This window comes from Aspergillus piperis (genome assembly GCF_003184755.1).
Source record: "Aspergillus piperis CBS 112811 unplaced genomic scaffold BO85scaffold_18, whole genome shotgun sequence".
Taxonomy (NCBI): domain Eukaryota; kingdom Fungi; phylum Ascomycota; class Eurotiomycetes; order Eurotiales; family Aspergillaceae; genus Aspergillus; species Aspergillus piperis.
Genome location: NW_020291608.1, coordinates 696,984 through 712,245, shown reverse-complemented (window position 1 = coordinate 712,245; position 15,262 = coordinate 696,984). Strand labels below are relative to the sequence as shown.

At 50.5% G+C, this 15,262-nt stretch overlaps 6 protein-coding genes across 6 annotated transcripts; 3 read left to right on the top strand and 3 right to left on the bottom strand.

Moving 5' to 3' along the window:
• Positions 1–352: 352 nt before the first annotated feature.
• Positions 353–1,665, top strand: BO85DRAFT_403616 (RNA-binding signal recognition particle subunit SEC65). The gene is made up of 2 exons (XM_025657236.1): positions 353–909; positions 1,005–1,665. The coding sequence occupies exons 1-2, from the start codon at positions 483–485 to the stop codon at positions 1,388–1,390; spliced, it is 813 nt and encodes a 270-aa protein (XP_025512747.1). The 5' UTR covers positions 353–482; the 3' UTR covers positions 1,391–1,665.
• A 183-nt stretch (positions 1,666–1,848) lies between these two features.
• Positions 1,849–6,138, top strand: BO85DRAFT_101859 (putative C6 transcription factor). The gene is made up of 7 exons (XM_025653777.1): positions 1,849–2,251; positions 2,309–2,841; positions 2,892–2,931; positions 2,987–4,019; positions 4,072–4,388; positions 4,439–4,509; positions 4,565–6,138. The coding sequence occupies exons 1-7, from the start codon at positions 2,039–2,041 to the stop codon at positions 5,793–5,795; spliced, it is 3,438 nt and encodes a 1,145-aa protein (XP_025512746.1). The 5' UTR covers positions 1,849–2,038; the 3' UTR covers positions 5,796–6,138.
• A 201-nt stretch (positions 6,139–6,339) lies between these two features.
• On the bottom strand, positions 6,340–7,225 carry BO85DRAFT_452267 (translationally-controlled tumor protein). The gene is made up of 3 exons (XM_025660780.1): positions 7,189–7,225; positions 6,686–6,971; positions 6,340–6,613 (listed from the first exon to the last, which is right to left on the bottom strand). The coding sequence occupies exons 1-3, from the start codon at positions 7,201–7,203 to the stop codon at positions 6,414–6,416; spliced, it is 501 nt and encodes a 166-aa protein (XP_025512745.1). The 5' UTR covers positions 7,204–7,225; the 3' UTR covers positions 6,340–6,413.
• Positions 7,226–8,257: 1,032 nt separating this feature from the next.
• Positions 8,258–10,012, top strand: sur2 (sphingosine hydroxylase). Its single transcript, XM_025653776.1, has 2 exons — positions 8,258–9,135; positions 9,194–10,012. The coding sequence occupies exons 1-2, from the start codon at positions 8,445–8,447 to the stop codon at positions 9,778–9,780; spliced, it is 1,278 nt and encodes a 425-aa protein (XP_025512744.1). The 5' UTR covers positions 8,258–8,444; the 3' UTR covers positions 9,781–10,012.
• A 231-nt stretch (positions 10,013–10,243) lies between these two features.
• Positions 10,244–11,716, bottom strand: BO85DRAFT_378736 (uncharacterized protein; the record flags this gene model as incomplete). Its single annotated transcript, XM_025656311.1, has 1 exon — positions 10,244–11,716. The coding sequence occupies one exon, from the start codon at positions 11,714–11,716 to the stop codon at positions 10,244–10,246; it is 1,473 nt and encodes a 490-aa protein (XP_025512743.1).
• Positions 11,717–13,241: 1,525 nt separating this feature from the next.
• Positions 13,242–15,157, bottom strand: BO85DRAFT_461998 (PLP-dependent transferase; the record flags this gene model as incomplete). The annotated part of the gene is made up of 3 exons (XM_025661821.1): positions 13,242–14,886; positions 14,945–15,039; positions 15,110–15,157. The coding sequence occupies 3 exons, from the start codon at positions 15,155–15,157 to the stop codon at positions 13,242–13,244; spliced, it is 1,788 nt and encodes a 595-aa protein (XP_025512742.1).
• Between the last annotated feature and the right edge of the window lie 105 nt (positions 15,158–15,262).

Below are 15,262 nucleotides of genomic sequence, written 5' to 3'. Positions count from 1 at the left end.
TTCTGGCATATCCTTTTCATCGTCAACCCTAATTAGTGTCCAGGCAGAACGGCGGGAGTCATGGAGGTAATAAGCTGGCCTAACACAATGTAACCCTTGAGCCCCGAAAGGCAATGTGGGATGTAAACCTAGCTCGGCGTGCAGGACCTATTAGAGCGACAATGTCAAGGCATGATCATGTGCATCAACTGCAGCAGACAAAGGTAAGGTTTATACGGTACATAATAGGCAGTTGCTCAGAAGCAAATCAAGGGCTGCATGTAGTAGTGATGGGTATCTCCGCTGCGATGCGGGCGGTGGGCGGACAAAGCTCTCCGCTCCGCAGTTGGTTGGCCACTAAAACTCCCTGCCGCACAGAAAGGCCACCACGGCTTCACTACAACAGCCCACCTGCTCAACCTTCCGCTCCGGACACATTAGCGTGTCTGAATCTTATACATATCTTTCTACGCTGTTATTATTACCTGTACTGAGCCTTGATTATGTCACGACACGCCCAAGTAGAGGAGGTGTACGACTCTGACCCGGAGGAAGTTGCTCCCTCCGATTCCTCGCCCGCCAACTTCGCCAATGAGTCCATCCTTTCTGGAGCTGGAGTACCTATGTCCGGCTCAGTACCCATGAGGCCCGCTCCTGAACCTCAGCGCGAGATCCCCAAGCATTATCAATGCCTGTACCCGATATACTTCGACAAGTCGCGGTCCCGCGCGGAGGGCCGCAAGGTTGGAAGTGAGCTGGCGGTTGAGAACCCGTTAGCGAGGGACATTGTCGATGCGGTGCAGATGTTGGGACTGAATGTCGGATTCGAGCCTGAGAAGCTGCATCCCAAGGACTGGGCCAACCCTGGACGTGTGCGTGTCTTGCTGAAGAACGAGGACGGGAAGCTGGTCAACTCGAGAATCAAGAACAGTCAGTGTACCCCAACCTGTTCGCAGGATACTATCAGAGTCGACCATTTTTCATTAGGCTTGATTGCAGTTTCGTTTGTCTAACCATGACTACAGAGCACCACCTTTACATCCTCGTGGCGCAATACCTTAAGGCTCACCCTACCACCGAAGAATCCCCCTACCGTCTCAGAATCCGAGGACTCCCCATGCCCGAGAAACTACCTGCTGCGCCCGCCGCTCCCCGTGGATGGAAGATTGGAAAGATTCTACCGATACACTCTCCGGCCTACAGCGGTGGTGGAGTCAGCGATAACCCGCTCAAGGACGCCATGGCTGAGATGCAGAACATGCAGGGTATGCCCGGCATGCCCCAGATACCTGGAATGCCGGATCTGGCGGGAATGATGGGAGGAATGGGGGGAATGGGGGGCATGGGTGGAAGTCCGTCTGCTGGAGGCAGCGAAAAGAAGAAGAAGGATAAGAAGAAGGGCAAGGCGTGAAGCACTTGTCGGTGTTTCTTCATGTAGTACATAGGCTTTTGATTGCATTGGCACGGGCGAAAGGCGTTATGATGATTCATGTATAGAGGGCATCTCTGCTGTTCTCTTGATACCAAGTCGAATGAAATGATCAATGAGTGGGGACATGTCTGGTTTGTGGTATTGGATGTGGCTGATAGGTGGCATCTGCCGTCTCCGCAGCGGATGGCAGCCGTAGCTTCTCTAGTTTATTCCACAGAGATCATTCGAAAAATTATAGCGTACCTAAAGCATGCTCTGTAAGGTCCTACACTTCTCAGTAGATGATCATGGGTCAATCCAAATCACTCCGAATTTCTCGGGAGGACCCTCCGACCATCTTGCGTATATGGTCGCTGTCATTGGCCGAGCCGGCGCAATCGCCGATAAGTAGAACCGCGGCCTCTTTTACCCCAGAGTCATCCTCCGCCGCTGTTCCTCTCAGCTTCAGCTTCAATCACTGCGCGGTTGCTTCCGTTTTATTATTCCAACAAGCGCACAATTGTTCGATCGGCACCCGAGTAGTCGCGACTCACATACATGGGCTGACACTCATGTGCACTCCCTCATGAACCACTCCCTGCGTCCTGTCGATGGATCATAGAACCCCGCCACTGCGACCGACGGACCATGAATACAAGCCCACCGAGCATTCTGCCCGGGTACGGGCAGATGAATGGAACCCCCCGATCCCAATTTCGCTCTAGCTATGACTCCCCTGCCTCGGGCTCTTCGTCTTCTGCTGCTCCCAAGACTGGGAAGGCTGGGGGCCGTCAAATCACCCGCAATCGCGCCAGCTACAGCTGCCACACTTGTCGGAGGCGAAAGGTCAAATGCGACAAGGTGCATAGTCCTAAACTGTTTGTGAGTCTTGAACTGGTCTGACAAGCAAATTTGCAGGTCCACCCGATTTGCGGCAACTGCGTGAAAAATGGTACCGAATGCGTCTACGATGCGGCGCCACAGAAGGATACGGAGTCGCGCTCGAGCATATCGAAGAACGGACATGGCGTCAAGCGGAGGAGGGAGTCGTCGCGACCTATTGAGGAGGATATTGATGATATACAATCTATTTACGGTCATCTGAAGCAAAGTGGAGCTTCCGAGCAACGGTCGCAAGCCATTGAGGCGCGTTTGGATAAACTCACCTCGATGATCGAGAGGCTGAGCAAGACGAATCAGCCGCTGGATGTCGCAGGAAAGCAACGGCTGGCACCAAATGTGAAACTCGAGCCGGCTGAGGGTGACCCTCGTTTGAGCAATATTGCGGCCTTAAAGCCAACTGCTGGTTCCCGTCCGGATAGTCCGCGTCGCGCGGCTGAGTCTAGTGGCGACGAATTTCCTATTCCCGCGGGCCATGCTACTGATCTGGTGGATCCTGTGGGGAGCTTGAATCTTGGCCATTTGAGCTTGGAGGATGGAGGGCGATCAAGGTATGGTTTTGTTTTGTGGTCGGGAGGGCTCTATATTGACAATGGGTTAGATACGTCGGGACGACTTATTGGGCTTATATTTCTCATGAGGTATGCTGAAGAAGATTCCAGCCTTCCATTGAAGGACTATGCTAAGTATCACTAGATAAATGAGCTCAATCAGTTGCTCAGGGATCAGAATCGATCGCACAACGAACCAGCCTTCAATGAGAGCCCCGTTGACGATGCGGGAACGGAACCTATGGTTACAACACCGGGACGCCAGTGGAAAGAGTCGGCTGACGGTGTCAGCGAGCCTGCCGAGAAGCTTAGCAGAGTACAGACATTCCAGAAGTCTGTTTTGTTTCCGTCAAGCGAATCGCCTTCTGTGAATGACAAGATAGTGGAGCCAGAAATGCTTGAGAACATGCCGACAAAACGACAGAGCCATATCCTGTACAAGGGATTTATGTCTGGAATACACGCCATTACCCCAGTTGTGCACCCGCCTACCATTCTGAAGCTTTACAACTCCTTCTGGGATTGGTATGATTCAGGTAGCTACTCTGGGGAGTCTTGCCCTGACCCATCCTTTATCCCTTTGCTTTATGCCATCTGGTATGGCGGTTCCGTCACTGTCTCAATACGAACAATCAAGGCTGAGTTCAACGTGTCATCCCGCTCAGGTCTGTCCAAGGCATACAGTGAGGAGGTAACGCGCTGGCTATCCAAGATATCGTTCCCTCGCAGTCCGTCCATGCAAGGTTTATCTGCATATCTGCTGGTCCAGACCATTCTTTCCAAGGAGGAAGAGCCTCTAACCAGTAGTCTCTTCATCAGTCTTGCCATGAGGGTGGCCCAGACTATGGGTTTGCATCGGGACCCTGCTAAATTCGGCATTGGCCCCAGCGACGCGGAATACCGTCGCCGTATATGGTGGCATATTGTACACATGGACGGCGTGGTGGCCATGTCCAGCGGTCTGCCTCCTCTGGTCAGTGATGAGAACTACTGGGATGTTCGCGAGACTAGCGAGGTTAAAGACACTCTTCTTGGAACTCCCGCTGCCGAGAAATATGAGAGGCTTGTCATGACCGGCATGAGGCCACCGGATAACCCCGATGACCCAACCGTATGTGGTGGGCCTTCTATGGTTAACGTTTACTACCTATCGGCCAAGGGCAAATATACGATGGCTCGTAAGTATCAGAAGTATACGTCCATAGGTCACGAGATCTAACAACCCCGCAGGCGCTGTTCGTCGGATCATGAAGATCCAGCTTGGTACAAAACCCGTCACGCGAAGGGACATGGAGGAGCTGAGGTCGATTTTGGTTGATTTGCAATACAAACTGAACTCTATCATCAACCGGATACCAGAAGCAAACTCTCTCGATACTTCGTCTCCAGTGTCATCTACTAGATCATGGTCTTTATCCTCACAAGCAGATTCCCGCACCGAACTGCCGGCGGATGGGCCCAATGGATGTGCAGAGCAGTATCATTCGCCTGTCCTTATATCCTTCCACAAATGGGCTAGGATCCTTATGTCTCTCTTCATAGACAAAGTGAGTGTTTTTCAAGATGTACCGATAATCCTGCTAACCAAACCTACCAGGCTTTTTGCGTCGCTTATCAGCCTTTCCTGAAGAACGCCAAAAGTCGAATCTGGCCGGCTGCAAGACAGAGGTACTGTCCAACATCACCATCCACAAACAAGACACAAACCACTAACAAACCACAGCGCACTCCGCCACTGTCACGGCTTCATGGAGAAGTTCGTCTCACTCGCAACTGACCCCGACTTCCAACCTTTCCAATGGAGTTGGCCCGGCAATCACCAACCAATGCACGCGACCATGATCATGCTCATCGACCTCTACGAACGACCCTACAGTCCAGAGGCTCCCAAATCCCGCGCCTACATCGACAAGATCTTCTCCATGACAGGCCCCGACGGCGGCGTCGTCGGCGGCGAAGACGGCATCTCAACCCAACGACCTTTGAAAGACGGCGGCCGCGAAGCATGGGACATGATCCGACGCCTACGCCAAAAAGCATGGCAAAAAGCCGGCCTGGATCCTCACAGACTATGGTCCGAACAAGCCCAGATCCAAGCTGGCGTCACGTCTCTCCCCGAAGATTACGCCAACAACGACCCCTGCTACACCAGCGGCAGTCCCTCCCCCTCAACCTACCATCCTCCTTCCGCCGTTACCACCCGCCGCCAACTCACCGACTTCTCCAAAATGTTCTACAACATGACTCGCTCCCATCAACTCCCCAACCCAGCTACCACGATCAACAACTCCCGTCCAAGCCCTCTCCGCTATCAACTCCCTCCTCCAGCCCCTGCTCCTATCCTCCCAAGCCCGCAATCAAGAACCGCTCCCGTTCCTCCTCCATTCCCTCAATCCCCAACACCCCCCAAATACCCCATGGACACCACCGCCACCTCCCCCCTCCCCAGCGGCTCCCCCATCTCATCCCCCGAAAGCATCGCCCCCTTGAACCCTAACATCTTCGCCAGCACCTTCAACAACACCCCGCAGCCGCAGCAAGCACCACAACTACCAACTAATACCCCTCCTCCTGCTGCTCTACAAGCAGCTCCTCTTCCATCTTTCATGGACACAGCCATCTCACCCACCAGCCAACCCATCCCGGGGGCCCCCACACCGCCCTCAATGGTGGATCCAAACTTAAACTTCGATTGGGACCAGTGGGACGCTGTCTTCGGGCAGCATCTGCCGGTGGCGGATGAGTTGATGGAGTTGGATCCGGTCACGGGATTCGAGTTTGGCGATTTGAGCAGTGCGGCTTATGCTAATGCTGCTGCTTCGCCTTCGAGGATGGGGCTTGGTGGTAGTGGTGGTGTGGGGAGAGGTACTAGTAGTTTTGGGAGTGTTGGTAGTAGTGGTAATGAGGTTGGGATGGGGGAGGTGAGGGGGTCTGATTGGGTGGGTTATTGTTGATTTACTTAGTACTTAATGTATGTCTAATTGGAGGTGTTTGGTTGGTTGGTTGGGAGGTATAAATTAAGTTCTCGTTTATTTTGTATATAGCGGTTCTATTCTTCTACTTTTTGATTGAACTCATCCTTGAGGTTGAGATCTACGGTTATACAACTGGATTCAGGTGTCAAGATGATTATGTGTCAAACGAAGAACCGCTAGACGATGGAATAATATGTGATCAGAAATAAAAGAAGACGTAACAGTTATGAATTTCATGAGGCGTGACTTTAATCAAGAAGGACGCAGAAGATATGCGACGCAGGAGCATGATGTGATATCAAGATGCGAAGGGAAAGATAATTAGCAATAGCCAGAAGGGACGCGTTAGCGGGAACCCAGGAGTCCAAACTCCTGGACAGCTAATTTCCGGGGACCCTTGGTTGCTCGGATTAAGAGATCGCATCTTCAGTGTCTCTTCTCTTTCTTTTTCAATTCATGACAACAATTATTCGCATGACTGCAGTGTCTGAATTTAGACCTTGACCTCCTGGAGACCGTGCTTCCAGAGGGTAGCGAAGGGGGTGACACCGTCCTCACGGAAGTCAATCAGGATGTGCCTGATTCAATTAGTTAGTTTCAGTTGCAGCCAGAAGATGATTGGCAAGATAAAACGTACATAGCATCGCCGTCCATGGACTGACCCATCAGGACATCGTAGTTGTCGTAGTTGGCAAGGATCTTCTTGACGGCAGCGGGAGCACCGGCCTTGAACTCATCGATGGTCTCCTTGGAGGCACCAGTCTCGGTGAGTCTGGCAAGGACCTTCTTCATGTAGGCTGTAGAAAAGAAGACTGGTTAGCATTGAAATGTGATGTAAAGGCGAAATATATAGAGATGCAAAGGCGTACTCTTGAGGTGACCCTTGAAGGCATCCTTGGAGGGCTTCATGCCCTCCTCGGTCTTGAGCCAGTTGAGACGGAACTGGTCCTCAATGTCGTGGACCATGACGGCCTCACCCTCACCACCGGCATCCTCATCACCGCCCTCAGCGGAGGGGTTGGCACCCTCGAGCTCGAAGTCCTCGTTCTTCTTCTTGAGGTACTTGCGGCAGTCGCAGGTCCAGAGGAGCTTGCTCTCGGGGTCCTCCTGGATCTTGTAGGTGTCGGCGAGAACCTCGTCGCCGGAGACGATATCCTATAAAAACGGACGTCAGTAATTTTGCGGCATGCAGAATTTAGAACGCGAGGGTATGATGAGAATAATGATGATAATAATGGTTGCAGGTAAGGAAGCAGAGGAGATGCAATAAGGCTGCAGGATTGATGCAACCGTTTGTTGTTCTTTTCACGCATCCTTGCATTGCTGGATAATCGCAACAAGATGGGAAGTAGACTGAGAAGGGTATACGAACCGTGTAGATGATCATTTTGGCAGGTGTATGAAGAAGTGGACAAAGTCACAAGAGGAGAGAAGTGGCAGATGAGGAGAGAGAGACGGAGGGAAGAGGAGAAGAAGGGGAAGGAGGGGAAAAATGAAGATTAATATTTAGTGGCGCTTTTCCTTTCCAGTTTCTCGTGGTGGGGTTTTTTTCACGGTCGATTTTCCGTCGCTCGAGGGGCACCGCTTGCCGCTAGTCCCGTTTGGGCCTGGTCGACTCGTCTGGCCCAAAAAGAAAGAATCCCAATCATCGTTTTTTGTTGTCTTTTTCGTCCATTGCTCCGATGGCAAATTCTGACAGGCGATGAGTGGGAAAAAAAAATTTGAGGCAAAAATATGAAAAAAAGGAAAGTCGAGGCAGTGAGTCCAGACTACCGCTGCATCAATCTTTTACTTCTAAGGAAATTGGTTTTACTCTGTAGTTGAATGTTGGGGTAGTATTATTCTAGCTCGGCTGACATGTCAGTTGGGCTCCGGCATCCGATCTTCCCACTCCAGATATCCTCCTGCCTGAGGCATACACATTGTGGCTAAGGGGTCTTCAGTCGGTAACATACAGTGCTATATTACTGATACATAACAATCATCTTTCATAGTAACATCATACTAAATAGTGGTAACATATAATGTAATACATACCAGTACAACATCGTGCAGCTATCGGTCGGCCTCACGATCCCGTGGCGCCACTCCTGCTTGCCAATTCCACCCGTGACTTTTCTCTCCGTCTTGACCTTTCAACTCGCGGTAAGACACACTCCTTTGGCCGGCCTTCGACTATTGTTATCTTCTTCATCCCGGTGTCGGATTCCTTGACTACTGCTACAGTCGATGGTAATCTGAACCTCGCGGTCATTCTTTTTGAACACTCCCTCCTAATTAATCCCTCACCACTACCCCATCGGTTCCTCGGCACTTGGTGCCATTTGCGTCCCCTGATTTTGGTGGGCCTTGACCTGACCAGGATTCCCGATCAGATATCTCGCCATCGCCGGTCCATAATCATTGCGTTGTCCCACGGGCCCGTAAATCTTCTGCTATATCTTTGGCCTGCGCCAGGAACCTCTCACTGCCCTACTTGCATCCGATTGTGATTGCGATCTGAATTTCTCTTTCATTCGAATCTCCTTTTCACCTTTGATCTCCGCGACCGATGCGGTAGGTCTGTCGAATAACCTTTCCCAATTCTTGACTTGCATAGTCCTGGCGATCGATCGTCCTCATCACATCATGGCTACCAACGCGTCGGTCGTCTTTGATCTCCCCCCTCTTCCGACCTATACCTTGACTCCCCGCCCGCCGGTTCTTGCTCCGATCCCAGACAATATCCTCGCTTTGATCTTACCCATCGTTGCTTACTGGGCCTTGTCCATGGTATATCACTTTATTGATGTCAACGATTACTTCCCTCAATACCGCCTACACACCCCCGCTGAGGTGCTGAAACGAAACCGAGTCACGCGCTGGGAAGTGGTGAGAGATGTTTTGCTCCAGCAAGTAGTCCAGACGATCGCGGGCATGGCAGTGAGCTATTTCGATGAGCCCGAATGTTTGGGTAAAGAAGCATATGATGTGGCGGTTTGGGCTCGCCGTCTTCGCCTCATGCAGAGGGGCCTGCCTCATCTGCTGGCTCTCTTTGGTATTGATGCTATGGGTTTAGGGAAGAATCTGTCGCATAAGGGCTGGGGAATGCTTGGAGGCGCCATTGCAGGCGGGCATTACCCACAATTTACCCAGTCCCTTATTCTGGATAGTGGCGCAGAGGCGGTGGTCCCTGCTTTCACTAACTGGGAACTTTCTACGGCTGGTTTCATCTACTGGTTCTTCGTCCCCGCGTTGCAGTTCATCTGGGGCGTTTGCGTCGTCGATACCTGGCAGTACTTCCTGCACCGCGCGATGCATTTGAACCGGTGGCTTTATGGTAAGTCATAGTTTCTTCGAATCATTCCGGCTTTGGGCAATCGATTGACAGTCTCCAGTGACCTTCCACTCCCGCCACCATCGTCTATATGTTCCCTATGCTTTCGGCGCTCTCTACAACCATCCCGTTGAAGGATTCCTTCTCGATACTGCTGGCACTGGCGTCGCATTCTTGACAGCCCGGATGTCGACTCGCCAGAGCATGTGGTTCTTCACCTTTTCTACCATCAAAACCGTTGACGATCACTGCGGCTATGCTTTCCCCTGGGATCCGCTGCAGCATTTCACATCCAACAATGCCGCTTACCATGACATTCACCACCAAAGCTGGGGAATCAAGACGAACTTTTCGCAGCCTTTCTTCACAATCTGGGATCGTTGGTTCGGTACTCAGTGGAAGGGCGATGTGAAGTTACGTTACGAACGTTCCCGTGAATCTGCTCAGAAGCAGCTTGACAACGATGCTAGCTCCGCCACCAATTCGGGTGCTGATACTCCGGCATCCGGAAGTGTCATCCCTGCAGCTGTTCCCCAAGAAGGACCGGCAGAGTCCACTCGCTCTCGCCGCAGAAAGACCGTCACGCTTTCCCCTCATGTCGATGGTTTCCGAAGCGTAAACCACCCCGTCGCCAGCAGCGTCCTATAGTCAATTCTTTTTGCCTTCATAATTCGTTGTAATAATTCCTTCACCTTTTGTCTTCGCCGCCCAGCGGGGGTCTTTGGAGTTGCGGGACGCCTCCTACTTCCGACTTCGCTGTCTGTTCACTGCATTATTCTTTACGCTGTATTAATAGCCAGGTTGATGAGAACCTGCTACGGACCTGTACAATGTCTTTTCACCCACCTACCTACTGTTCGGGTTATCTACTAATCGGGCATCCTGCATGACCACGGAGATTTGGAAATTGACGAGCACTTCCCTTCTGTTCATTCCACTCAATTCTTGTCTTTACTAAATAATCTGTATAAATTTCTCTTCTACCACATTCTGATGACTTACAGCAAACTGAGTAATCGCGGATTATAGGGTGCGCCTGAAATCACGCTATACGAACATGGAGCAAATCTCAGCAACTCGCGTGGTTCGAATATTGCATCCCTTGACACGATCATGACGACGTTCTGAACCTCAAGAAATTCTGGGGCAGGCGGCTCCCATACACAGGTGCAACATGTCTGGGCGCTGCAAACTTCACCGATTTCTTGCCTGGCGTATCAGGCATGAGTGGAGGGAGTGCCGATCCATTGCTCTTACCCTCCACCGGAAATCTGTCGCTACTTCTGCGAGCCTCCTCATAAATAGAAAGTATGGGTTCATCGTCACCGAGGCGCGACCGAATACCAGTCGCTTGGTCTGTATTGGATGATCCAGTCGCAACTGTGGGCGAACAATAAGTCGTGCTATTCAAGCTGTTGGCACCTACAACCGGAGGCTCTTGTGACCCAAGACCGTTTAGGTTAGAATGGTAGCTGGGTGCAGGCGTCATGTCCGTTTCTTCGCCGTTGATGCTCGGGTCCTCCGATAGACAATCACTGACTTCCGCTTCACTCACAAGACTAACACGATGATGGCTAGGTGCAGGCATTGACACATGCTCGTTTTCCGCATAGTCTGGGAGCTTTTCATGTTTAGCATTGATTGTGCGTTCCACGTCGCACTTGAATTCTCTGACCATGTCATTAGCAAGATCGTCCAGTTTTTCGGAGGGCTCGCCTTTGAGACGTGCCAACATCTCCAAAATTTCTTTTCGCTCTTTTTCCGCTTCCTCGGGCGTTTCTGCCTTCAACCGGATGGTTATACAATGGGATCTCTTCTTTTTCCCTTTATAGCGCATTGGTCTTGGCCCCTTCATTTGTTTTCTCGCGAATTTGCGTGCTGCCTTCCGGGCTGCTCTGGCTCTGACTGCCAATCCCATACCATCTCGAAGCATATCAGGGGTAACTCCGGTTATACTGATGGCCACTTCAACGAACTTTTGAAGCTCAGGGTGTTTTTCAGACCTATCTTCTCTTGTGCGACTCAGAAGCGTGGCGTGAAGATTCTGCAGATCGGGAGCCTTAGCAACAACACGCGCAAGCATACACGCCTCGCAACGGTTCTCTTGGTAATACCTCGCATGGAAAGGAGGAAGGTCGTGCCTGCTTTTAGGGCACCACCACATGCCGGCGATCGAATTAAGAGCGCGCAGCATCTCCTTAACATCGTCTTTGAGATATTCCAGGAACCAGTACAGCTCATCCAAGAACGATGTGACCTCTTTGACCAGTAATTCAAAGAGGCTGTGGATAATCCAGGGATTAAATCCCTTGTGCACCTCACAGAGGACGATCTTGGAGGGGCCGAAGAGTAATCGGAACATAGCGTTCGCTTGCAGTTGCCATCGAAGAGTCTGAATCCCAGTTTTGATGTTCTTAGACGTTCTGTAGCCTCGATACTGGCCCAGGTACGCGCTTTTCGCACGATCCTTTTCGCTATCAACGAGGAGGATCTCAACTATCGAAGTCAGATCCCGCTGGTCGAGCTGAGTGACTGATAACGGATAGATAATACGGTTGCGGCGCTCAACAAGTTTCCCGGGCATGATATCTGCCTGGTGAGACATCTGTTTGTAGTGGTGCTTGTTGTGGCACCGTACAGTCGAGGGTCAACCACGATAGGATAAGAATAAGAGATAATGGACTGCTAGAGAACCAGGGGCACTGCTTCACGAAACTGTGGAGGGGCTTATATACTCATTCTACACAATCTTACAGGGAGCTTCTTACTTCGGAGAATGACATTGTCATAATGCACGTTGTTCGGCTTCAGCAACTTTCAACAGTCTGTGCTGTGCCACCACGCACCTCAAAGCTTGTCCGCCACTTTGAACTCAAATTGCTGATTATATGACTGCTGAACGTGCGGCTGTGGGGTGGTCTCGATGGTGAAACCACCTCTTTGTACCACCATATGAATGGCATGAGGAAACGTCCGTGCGCAGACAACTGATAGTAGCATATGGCAAGGCTGTCACCGAGAGAAAGAAGTCTTTTCCTCGGGGTTTCCCGTTGTTTCTGGGGTGATGCATGGACTTGGTGCACTACATTGGGAGTCTTGGGAATCGTGACCTGCATGCTTCGTGTTACACCTTGTTCCACTTGAGATGTTGCTGAATGGGGGTTTGGGATTAAAGAATTCTTAAGTTTAGTGACTTGACGCAATGGATGACTTGTACTTGTGGTGGGAATAGCCTTCCCATAATGAATAATATAGTGCCTTAGAATAATAATAGTACTTATTTCTTTGAGCCAACACAGTCCATCCAAGTCACCAGTTGGGACATACTCAAGTATATGTATTTATCTCAATCCATTTACCATCCACAAATTTCACGGAAGTATCCCGCCTTGTTAAATATACCTCCCTCCCTCCCTACAACGCACAAAATATCATAGCATTAACAGCATCTACCTACCCATGTCCTCCGCAAAATTCCCACTCCCCATCGAAATAGATATACACTATCATAATCTCAAGTCCCCCCATTTCCGAACCGCCATTGCTACTAGTATAACACATTCTAAATGCCGTGCCACCACTGCAACTGGCCTGTGCCGCGCTGCAGCTTATCCATGTAACACAATACAGCATCACCCACCCCCCGTATCCTCACCCTGATTTGGTTAATTGGGACCTAGAGAGAGTTTACTTTCTCCCCTTCATGCATGAAAGGGATGAGAACTAAGCGAAGTTTTACAAAGGCCTGTTCGTGCCACGGGAAATATGCGGCTGGGTTGCTTGTCGTCGGAAGTTTACGCCGTAGGTGGTACTACCTAGATTATTCTAAACTTTTTTGGTTGTGCTTGGGTTGGGGGCGGTACTAGCCTTAAGTTGGCTTTTGCTGCTAGGTTTAGTTGATTGGTTTATGTGGTGGGCGGGTTGGATAGGGTCTTTAGTAGGTCTTATTGATACTCTCGTGTGTTGTCTGTGCAATGAAATATAGTATTGGTGTAGTAGTACCTGCTACATATGGTTGAATTAGATAATAGACTAACATGGTACAAGATTTTGACAGGTTGAAGTGTCAGAAAATAAAATGCATACAACAACTCTCGCTTAAACAAGAATCAGGAATCAGCCGCCTCAGCAGCCTTCAACGCAACCACAAACCTCGAAACGAGTTCTTCCGTGTCTTCCACGCCAACACTAACGCGGATCAAGTCCGGAGGTACCCCAAATCCACCTGCCCACTCCAGCTCCCAGTAATGAGCCAGTAGGACATACGGTGAAGTCAGAGTGAAGTTAGTGCCCAGACTAGGTCCCTTTGCGGTCTCGATGCGATCATAAAACGCGATTGCGTGTTCTTTCTTGTGGAAGAAGAAAGACAGCAGACCACCATAACCACCTTCTGGGGTTCGGCAGTCCTCGTAGAATTGTTTCGTTGAGCTATACTTGGGATAGTAAACGTCTTTGACGAGAGGGTGGGACTTGAGTAGATCACAGATGGCTTCTGTGGTGTGATTGATCTTCTTGATTCGGTTGATGAAGTCGCGGCTGTTGCGTTCCATGAAGATGATGTCTTCGGCCCAGTAGTTGGTGTTGTCTTTATGGTCTGCTTCGTAGGCTTTCTTCAGGGAGTCGTAATATCTTCTTTGGGGGTTTAGGATTGCGCTGCCGCCCATGACGTTGCAGTCTCCGGAGAATATCTTGGTGAGACTGCTGACGACCACGTCGGCGTAAGGGAGGACATGAACGTTGATGGAGGTTCCGATCGTGTCGTCGACGACCACGGCAAAGTCGTAGGTGTCGGCTAGCTTTCTAATCCGTTTGAGGTCGGGACATTTCAAGAGAGGGTTTCCGGGGAATTCGCAGAATAGAGCTAGATATTTTTCTCCGGCCTGAAGGCGGGCTTCCAGGTCATCCAGGTCATCTGATGAACCGTGTCCGTAGAAAATGCATCCAGGGCCGAATTTTTGGAGGATTTTGAGAGTGTCCACGTATGGAAAGCCGAATGATATACTCTTCAGCTGGCCTCTAGACTGGAGTAGCATTCGATGGGCGCTGAAGATAGCGTTCATTCCACAGGGGTAGAGATATACATCGTCCTGGGTCGCTCCGTGGGAGTCAGAGGGTTGCTCAGGCGTTTTCGGTTCGGCAAGATTCACATCTCCTGTCAAGGAGCCAGCAATGCGTCGACGGAGGGAGATCTTGGCGTTATCAATAAAAGATAAATCAAGATTCCGACCGAACCGATCCTCGAGGAACTGCGTGCTTTCCTGGATCAATGCTGCATCCTTGACTCTTTCTGGGCTGACCTTTTTGTCTGTTGGGGTGGAAGTAAGGTCAATAGAGCCTCGCTGGTATCGTCTGGGACCCCTTTTCTGAGGGATTACAGGTTGCGGCGTGACCGCAGGCACGAGCTTGCCATCCACAAAGAGTGAGTGGCAAAACTCAGCACGTCTGCTTGAGATTCCGTCACCAGAGTGTTGCCAATACTGCTTCGCTACTGGGAAGAGGTCGCTGTGATAGATCACAGCGGATATGGAGGGGGAGATCTTCAATATGATTTCTGAAGACTCTTTCCCCTTATCAAGGGTCAAATCAATCACCTCGACATCTTTGATGAGGTCAGGCTCTCCTTTTTCCTTGATAAAGTCGCGACATCTTTGGGCAGGTGCTGGGGAAGGAAACAACATGGCCTTTTGGTTTGGGCTACCATATCTGGCAATGATAGCATCTGCTAACGCACAAATAGATTTATGAATGAAAAATCTGGCCGTGACATTAGTTTCCATGATTCAAGCGTGGATGCATATACGTTGAACAGTACCGTGGATAGCCTGTTGTCATTTTGTCCACGACTCGTCTATCACCTTCCTCATAACCTACATTGTCCGACCATGTTGGTAGGGACACGCTCACGGCCTGTGGAAGTGTAAGTGTTGTTGACTGACAGGCATGAATGCGAACGTCTGCAGGAACGGTTGTGACTTACATGGGAGGTGAGCGATGGAATAGAGTCACCAAGCTCTATCACCGACATTCTGATCCCAATGTCTATAATCGGACGTTATTCATGCAAATGGAATGATACTATGGGTTGAGCTATGATAACTCGATGTAGTTGACTAATGAAAATATCCGTGCA

Coding starts and splice junctions, on each gene's coding strand:
- BO85DRAFT_403616 (XM_025657236.1), top strand. CDS start 483: ATGTCACGACACGCCCAAGTAGAGGAGGTGTACGACTCTGACCCGGAG. Junction 910..1,004: donor CAACTCGAGAATCAAGAACA/GTCAGTGTACCC, acceptor CCATGACTACAG/AGCACCACCTTTACATCCTC.
- BO85DRAFT_101859 (XM_025653777.1), top strand. CDS start 2,039: ATGAATACAAGCCCACCGAGCATTCTGCCCGGGTACGGGCAGATGAAT. Junction 2,842..2,891: donor GAGGATGGAGGGCGATCAAG/GTATGGTTTTGT, acceptor ACAATGGGTTAG/ATACGTCGGGACGACTTATT. Junction 4,510..4,564: donor TGGCCGGCTGCAAGACAGAG/GTACTGTCCAAC, acceptor AACAAACCACAG/CGCACTCCGCCACTGTCACG.
- BO85DRAFT_452267 (XM_025660780.1), bottom strand. Junction 6,614..6,685: donor CTTCAAGGGTCACCTCAAGA/GTACGCCTTTGC, acceptor TCTTTTCTACAG/CCTACATGAAGAAGGTCCTT.
- sur2 (XM_025653776.1), top strand. CDS start 8,445: ATGGCTACCAACGCGTCGGTCGTCTTTGATCTCCCCCCTCTTCCGACC. Junction 9,136..9,193: donor TTTGAACCGGTGGCTTTATG/GTAAGTCATAGT, acceptor GACAGTCTCCAG/TGACCTTCCACTCCCGCCAC.